The sequence below is a fragment of the Magnolia sinica genome, chromosome 18, assembly GCF_029962835.1.
Source record: "Magnolia sinica isolate HGM2019 chromosome 18, MsV1, whole genome shotgun sequence".
In the NCBI taxonomy this organism is placed as follows: Eukaryota; Viridiplantae; Streptophyta; class Magnoliopsida; order Magnoliales; family Magnoliaceae; genus Magnolia; species Magnolia sinica.
Genome location: NC_080590.1, coordinates 68757949 through 68765914, shown reverse-complemented (window position 1 = coordinate 68765914; position 7966 = coordinate 68757949). Strand labels below are relative to the sequence as shown.

General features: G+C 36.0%; 1 protein-coding gene across 2 annotated transcripts; it reads left to right on the top strand.

The window, feature by feature from the left end:
* The first annotated feature begins 1758 nt into the window (after nt 1-1758).
* LOC131233527 (replication factor C subunit 1-like) lies at nt 1759-7609 on the top strand. 2 transcript variants are annotated; one of them, XR_009165272.1, is made up of 5 exons: nt 1759-2281; nt 4612-4665; nt 6050-6734; nt 6927-7189; nt 7366-7609. XR_009165272.1 is itself a non-coding variant. In XM_058230282.1 (3 exons), the coding sequence occupies exons 1-3, from the start codon at nt 4217-4219 to the stop codon at nt 4642-4644; spliced, it is 252 nt and encodes an 83-aa protein (XP_058086265.1). In that variant the 5' UTR covers nt 3748-4216; the 3' UTR covers nt 4645-6043. The 2 variants fall into 2 exon arrangements, 1 of the variants encoding a protein (XP_058086265.1); XM_058230282.1 differs by lacking the exons at nt 1759-2281; nt 6050-6734; nt 6927-7189; nt 7366-7609 and adding exons at nt 3748-4260; nt 4343-4517 and having other exon boundaries at nt 4612-6043.
* The last annotated feature ends 357 nt before the right edge of the window (nt 7610-7966 follow it).

Genomic DNA, 7966 nt, shown 5'->3' with positions numbered 1-7966 from the left:
GTGGTGAATGCCGCTTGGTAAACAAACCAGGAGTGCTCACTAAAAGGTAAACTCCAATGCCACATCTAAACCACTCGAACTTCTCCACATGGATCTCATTGGACCAACCAGAACGGAGAGCCGAGGTGGCAAGAAGTATATTCTAGTCATTGTAGATGACTTTACCAGGTATACTTGGGTAGTCTTCTTAAGAGAGAAATCAGAAACTCTTGACGAAGTAAAAAGGGTACTTAAACGTATTCAAACTGAAAAGAATCACAAGTCACTAAGATCCGAAGTGATCATGGTTCTGAGTTTGAAAATAGCAGTTTTGAGAAATTTTGTAGTGACCAGGGAATATCACATGAATATTCTGTGCCCAAAACACCACAACAAAATAGTATACACTACAAGAAAATAGGCCTTTAGCCACAATTTTTTAACCTTAGTTGAAAAAATGGAGGCTAAATGTGTCTTTTAGCCTCGGTTGTTAAGGAACTGAGGCTAAAAGTTCATCTTTCACCTCAGTTGCATAGGAATTGAAGCAAAAAGTCTACCTTTTAGCCTCAGTTGCATAGGAACCGAGGCGAAAAGTCTACCTTTTAGCCTCAGTTGCATAGGAACTGAGGTGAAAAGTCTACCTTTTAGTCTCAGTTGCATAGGAACCGAGGCAAAAAGTCTACCGTTTAGCCTCAGTTACATAGGAACCGAGGTAAAAAGTCTACCTTTTAACCTCAGTTGCATAGGAACCGAGGCCAAAAGTCAACTTTTAGCCTCAATTGCATAGGAACCGAGGCGAAAAGTATACCTGTTAACCTCAGTTGCATAGGAACCGAGGCAAAAAATCCACCTTTTAGCCTCGGTTGCATAGGAACTGAAGCAAAAAGTCTATTTTTTAACCTCAGTCGCATAGGAATCGAGGCGAAAAGTCTACCTTTTAGTAGACTTTTCGCCTCGGTTGCATAGGAACTGAGGCAAAAAGTCTATTTTTTAACCTCAGTCGCATAGGAACCGAGGCGAAAAGTCTACCTTTTAGCCTCGGTTGCATAGGAACTGAGGCGAAAGGTCTACCTTTTAGCCTCGGTTGCATTGGAACCAAGGCGAAAGGTCTAATTTTTAGCCTCAGTTGCATCGGAACCAAGGCAAAAAATTTACTTTTTAGCCTCAGTTGCATAGGAACCGAGGCCAAAAGTCTACTTTTTAGCCTCCGTTTTATAAGAACCGAGGCCAAAATTCTATATTTAGGAATATTGAAAAAAATTGAGAATATTGAAAGAATTAATAATTTTTAAAATTTTTGACAATTGTGAAAAAATTGAGATTTTTGAAAAAAAAATGAAGACAATTCGGAAAAATTTGAGAATTTTGAAAAAAAATAAATTGAGAGTTTTGAAAAAGATTTGAATTTTGAATTTTTTAAGAACTAAGAATTTTTAAAATTTTTGAGAACTTTTAAAAAATTGAGAATTTTTTTTTTTGAAAAATTAAGAATAAAAAAAATGATAATTATGAAAAAGTATGAATTTTTTTAAAAATTAAGATTTTTAAAAAAATTAAGAATTTTGAAAATTTTTGAAATTTTTTTTAAAAAAAAAAGAATTTTGGATTTGAAAATCTTGAAAAAGTTTGAAATTTTTTAGAAATTTGAAAATTTTCAAATAATTAAAAATTTTAAAAAAAATTAAGAAATTTCAAATGAAATCGGATGGGCAGAAGAAAGATTTCACACGAACTTTTTAGCCTCGGTTGCATACAAACCGAGGCTAAAAGTCTAATTCAAAAATATAAATTCGACGGGCGTGAATGGTTGCTTTTTCCCTGACTCCTTTTCTCACTCGCTGTGCGAGCGAGCGAGAGAGATCTTCGTTCTCTTTCTAGGGTTTTCCCCTGGGATTTTCACACCTCGATCGTCCTTCCTTTTTTTTTTTTTCATTTAATTTTCTACAAATCTCTTTGATTTCTTCTATCTTTGAAGAACCTGTCAAGACCTCGATCTCTTTCTTCGCTTTTTCGCCTAGGGTTTCTGCTCCCGATTCATAGATTTTACTCCTTTTTTTTTCTCGTTTTCTCAGCTTCAATCTCTGTAAAAGAGCTGGAATCCTTCTTCGCCGCTCCTTTCCAGGGTTCCTGCCCGAGATTTGCTGTTTTGTCCGTTGGGTTCCTGGACAATACATTCAAGAAGGTTGGGAGAATGCAGCAGAGATTGAAGCAGCAGCAACAACAACAAGCCCTGATGTAGTAGGCGTTGCTACATAAGTAGCAACTCTACCATCCCGGCGTCCTCGCGGCTGCCACGTCTCAGGTACCATTCTAGGATCAAATTTCCCCCCAAATTTCTCAGTTTTCGTGCGTAATGCATGTCTGTGTCATGATTTGCTCAAAAATGCATTTTCTAAAAATCTCGTTTTGTACGTTTTGATTCTCATAATAAATTCCATTATTTCGCTTTGATATTCCTTTTGGGAAGAAATTCCCAAATTCGACCTGTAATGGGATTTCCTAAACTCTGTAATGGGACCAATGATCTAGATGGCCTGGGTTGCTATAGATGTATGCCATGTATACAATGGATGTAGACATAAAATAGTCTTGTCATTCATTATTTGTTGTGAATGTTTAAGGTGTGCACAAGATGTGTTTGATGAAATGTCTCAGGGGAAGAGCTGCGAGACTTGGAGAATGCACGACATTGTTGTTGTGGTGGTGCCAAGCTCTGTATCCCTTTGTTGTTATTTTTATTCTCTGCCCAATTGCGACTTGAAGCCATTAGATTATCAATCGTTTCTGCAACCAAAAGCCAACATTATTAATAAAGAAAATGCTACAAATGATGCAATGTTCAATGTTAAAAGCTGAGAAAATATGAAAACAGACACATGGCATGCAAGCTGACTGTTAGTCGTCCAGGCTAAAAAATCTGGCTAGTCCGCTCATTATATAAGGTAGGCCAAAATATAGAGAAGAAATGGCAATTTGCATTAAATATACACAAGTGTTCTCAACCTGATTTGTGGACCAACCTGCTTTTCTTGGCCAAGGAAACTGCACGTTATGTATGATCTATGTGAATCATGTGATGGATCTATTACATTTGTCACATGAATATTGTGGTTATAAATGAGTGGAATTATCAAATGTCCTTGTCACAAAAAATAAAATAAATTCAAACATCCATGTCACAGAGATAAATATCATTCTCAGTAATTTCTCTGCTAGTAGAATTCAGGGGAGATTTTAGATTTTGAGGTTTTCTCAGGATATTATTGGGAATATCTTGGTGAAACTAAAAAGATTTTAAAAATGTTTGTCACATGAATACTGTGTTACAAATTCATGGAATTTCAAATGTCCTTCTCAGCAATTTCTCAGCCAGCCAATCCCCAGACCAAGTAAAAGGAGGGTTGATGTCATGTAGGTAGCTGGCCTGAAGTTCTGTCAAGCAGTCATGAGAATTCCTGTTTCAAATCTTGATACAAGAAACACTATTTGATTCATGGAACAACTTTAAATTTTATTTTTATTTTTATTTTTATGCAATCTGTTCATGTATGACAAACATAATTATTGGTCTTTCATCATGGACCTAATGGGAGCAAAAGCCCAAAGTGACCATGTTCTCATACAACTAGAATGCTAAGGTTAATAACATAAAATTCCAAGTTTCTGCACGCTCAATTGACTTTCTAGTCTAACAATCTTATTATATCTCTTTCTTCAAGTCATTTTGAGTCCTTGATCGAATTTGTTGAGTTTTGAAAGCTTTTGCATGATCTTATTTTCTCAACTTTCAAAGACAAGATCAAGTTTTCGAGTACTTGATTTCTCGTGTGCTCTTATCAACTTCTCTTTCTTTTTCTTGTAACTAAAATTCCCCCTTTAGCATTTCTTAAGACGAGTTGAATCTCCTCAGCTTTCTTGGGCACTAAACACTGTTGTTTTTAGATGTAAATTCTCACTAAAGATTCACAGTCTTCTTGAAAAATAATGTAAAACCAACCCCAAATAAAGGACCCAAAATGAAACACCCACATTTGTTTGAAAAGTTATGTTTGCTGATAATATGAAAAATTTCGGGGTTTTTTCTTCATTCTAGGGGAGATTTATTCATATGTATTTTCTAATTTGCCAAGAGCTAAAACATTTTAAGTTAGTGGGAAGATTTTGATGAGGACATCAAAGCACCATTCATTAGGCTTTGGTTGGAGGAGGGAGGCAAACTGCCTTAGTGGGAATTTAAATGCTGCCAACTCTCTACGAAGCTCTGAGTTCTAACATGAACTGGTTGGTCTTTACTTTGTTCTACTTATTCTAATGTTCCGAAAAATAATTGACATTTTTCTAATGCTATCTATCTCTGAATCAGGTCAAAGCATCCAAAATCTGTGTTGATTATGGACGAGGTTGATGGTATGTCTGCTAGTATTAAGATTTCCAAAATTCCTATCATTTGTATCTGTAATGACCGCTACAGTCAGAAGCTAAAAAGTCTTGTTAACTACTGTTTGCTTCTCAACTTCAGGAAACCTATGAAACAACAGGTTCTTTGTTTACTTGATGTTGATGCAGAATAGCCTGTGAAGACTTTTCTAACCTCACTTTCATCTTTTTCTACCTTTTTTTCTACCTTTTTAGGCTTGCTTCTTAAAGGTGTCACCGAAGCAGTAGAAGAAGAAGCAGAAGCGGTAGGTATGTATGTACATGCTTTTCCCTTGTCATTCTTGGCTCAAATACATTCAGGCAATCTTAGTTGTCTAGAAAACATTACAAATGCCACATATTTTGTGTATAGACCCAGTACTGATTCGATAAATACCCCCATAAGTTGTGCTTTTAGCCATATAATAATTCTAAACTAACAGTCCCCAAAAGAAAAATGGTCAATGGCCCACATTTGGTTAGAGGAGGAGAATAAATTTAGGCTAGGATTACCTCAAAAAATAAAAATCTTTTTGTCAACATCAAATATTGCATTGCTCAAAGTAATGATTCACTTGGATTGGAATTGCTTAAAGTTACACATGCACATGTTCCTTTTGTGAGACTATTTTGTTGGTCTACTCTTTCCAAATGAGCATTAGGGAAAAGAAAGACTATTTTGTTGGTTTGCTCTTTCCAAATTAGCATAAGGGAAAGGAAAGGTATCTTCTTCTTCTTCTTTTTTTGGGTGGACGTAAGGTCCCCAGATTTATGGATGGGGTTTAGAATCAATGTTCAGCTTATTCAGTGAACCACTACTGCTTGAATTTGTATTAACAGCCCAATTTCTGTTCTTGCACCACTATTACAAATCATCTTGACTCATTGGTATCTCAAATATTTAAACTGACTTTTTTTAATAAATAGTTTCTACCCATGTTATGTGGGTCCTTCAAAAGTGGAGTACCTGAGTTGGATACTCAAACAGCAGGATAAGGTATGGATAAGAGACCTGCCTTCACAAGACTTGAAATGCAGATCCATTCTGTTTTTAAACTGTTGAGCTATCAGTTATTTAGAATTTTAAATGAATATTACCAATTGGGTTGCAAGTCCAGCTTGCTTGATATTGTTGGGGCATCATTTGAACTTGGCTATCTTTTTTGAACAGTAACACAAGAAAATTTTATTAGAACAACTGAAAAGAGGGAAAAATGAGAATAAGCAATGTGGGATGAAGAGAGATCATTGCATTCACCCCTAAAGATGGCATTAAGGAAGAAAAAGACCCAACAACCCAATAATTCCTCCTTTTTTACTTCTAAACTGTAGGCAAACCCATTGCCCAAGACGGATCCAACTGTTTAGCTTATGAAAGATCTCTTCCACAGATTCCAAGCAATTGCTGAAGTACCTGTTGTTTCTTCCTTTCTAGATTGACCACAGCACTGCTAGAAAGGAGAGACACCATATAAATGTTTTCCTTTTGCCTTTCTTTCATCTGTTCTAGGCAAGGTAGAAAGCATCAATCAAACATGGTGCAATCCATAACATGATTATCTTATGAGTTCTGACCAATCCCTTGCTGTATTTGTCATGAAAATTTGGATTTAGGGGATCCGCCGTACCTGATCTTTGCTGTATCCATACTCAGGTACTGTATTTTTATACAATTTTCTCCAAGAAGATAGTCATGCATGTGATTCAGCAATGGTAAGAACTTTTCTTTGGCTTACTTCACCAATTTGCTACTGAGCCATTGAATTGCCTATGGATGCGCTGGTAACTTTGAAATCTTTTGCCAAAGAAGAAGAAAAAGAAGGAGACAAGTTTTATTCTTTTGCCAGAGAAGAAGAAGGTGACAAGTTTTATTCTTTTGCCAAAGAAGAAGGTGACAAGTTTTATTATTTATAGGTATGGTTAGGATGTGTTTGGATGATGCTTGTAAATGGGGTTAACTGTAAATGATTTATAGGTAAATGGTTTATAGTCTGTGTTTGGATGCTGAAAATTGCCTGTAAATGCTTTTCTATGGCTTGTAGGTTTTGATCCTTCCACTTTCATGCCTGATTAAAGTTCTCCTCTGGCCTTTGATTTTACAAATGCGGATTGGCTTGTTACCTGAGGTAGATGGTGGAAAAGCTATTTTATTTGATTGCATGTGCTGTACTAATGTTCTGCATTTTTGGAGTCATATCATTTCCAGCAAGCTTATGTTTTTTAATGCTATAAATTTCAGGTTGTATCGTGGTGATCCAGTGCTAAATCCTCTTACACCTTGGGATAGACCTCCATTGAAAAACATTTTCTGTATATATGGGATAGATATGAAGACTGAGGTAATGTGCTATTTTATTTGAATAATAATTATTTCTAAATTCTTCTTTTTAAAAAAATTATAATTTGTTATGGTTAAGCCAATTATGGCACTGCATCTGTCTAATCCTGACATTCCTGAGTTAATTTTTGGATTCTCATTGGGTATGAGTGAAGTTTGTGAGTGTTTAACTCCTGATACTATAAATAATAAGTATCATGGATGTGAAGACTGGTGGAGGCAAGTTTTTTTAGCACAAGGCTTATTGTGAAAAGCATAGCTTGGATCAGAAAAAGGTCATATCAATTGCTTTTGAAGAATGAATATCTTATGATGCATTGTCTTTCATAGGGTAAAAGTCTTATGTTACAATGCATAAGTTTATTTCCCCTGCCTCATCTTGGTTTTTATCAATTTCTACAGGCTGAGAGTCTGCAACATGGACCTGATGAGGTCCGCCGCATTAAGCAAATCCGGGTCAGTGAGAATGTACTATAATCTACATCTTGTCTGTTTTCTCATTCATTATCGGATCCTCTTTTTGGGTTTCCTTTCCAGCACTTCCAACTCTTAATTCTACTCTCTTTCCTTTCCCTACACACATCCATCTGCATTTAATTTCTTATTTGAGAGTTTCATTTCATGTGTTGCAGCCAGCAGGCCAGAGCTACCTATTGAGGTTGCAGGGCCTGCTACACACAATTTGAATGGAGAATGCTAGTGGAGGCAATGATGACGTTGGCCTGGAAGCAGCAGAAGATGGACGGGTAGTGTTATCTCAGGGTTCGCCAAGCACGATGGCACCGGTGATGACGGGCGTAACCATGACTTTGTATTATTTGTAGAACCTAGTGTTGTGTAACAGTTTGATTGAGTTAAACTTTAAATAAACTGTCGTTAATTGTTTTGTTGGTAATGTGGCTTTCATGATTGATTGTTTCATGAGTGGATTGAATGAATGAATTAGTAGTTTAAATAAATATTAAAAAATTAAAAAACATTTTTAGCCTCAATTTGTAACTGAGGCTTGAATTTAGCCTCGGTTAGTTACCTAAACTGAGACTACAACTCCCGTGGTTAAAGGCTTTAGCCTCGGTTGTTGAGAACCAAGGTTAAAAATAGATTTAGCTTCGGTTGAACGCAATTGAGGCTAAAATTCGGATTTAATCTCAGTTGAAAACAATGGAGGCTAAAATTTTGATTTAGCCTCATTTCAAGAAAATTGAAGTTAAAAAGGTTTTTAGCCTCACTTGA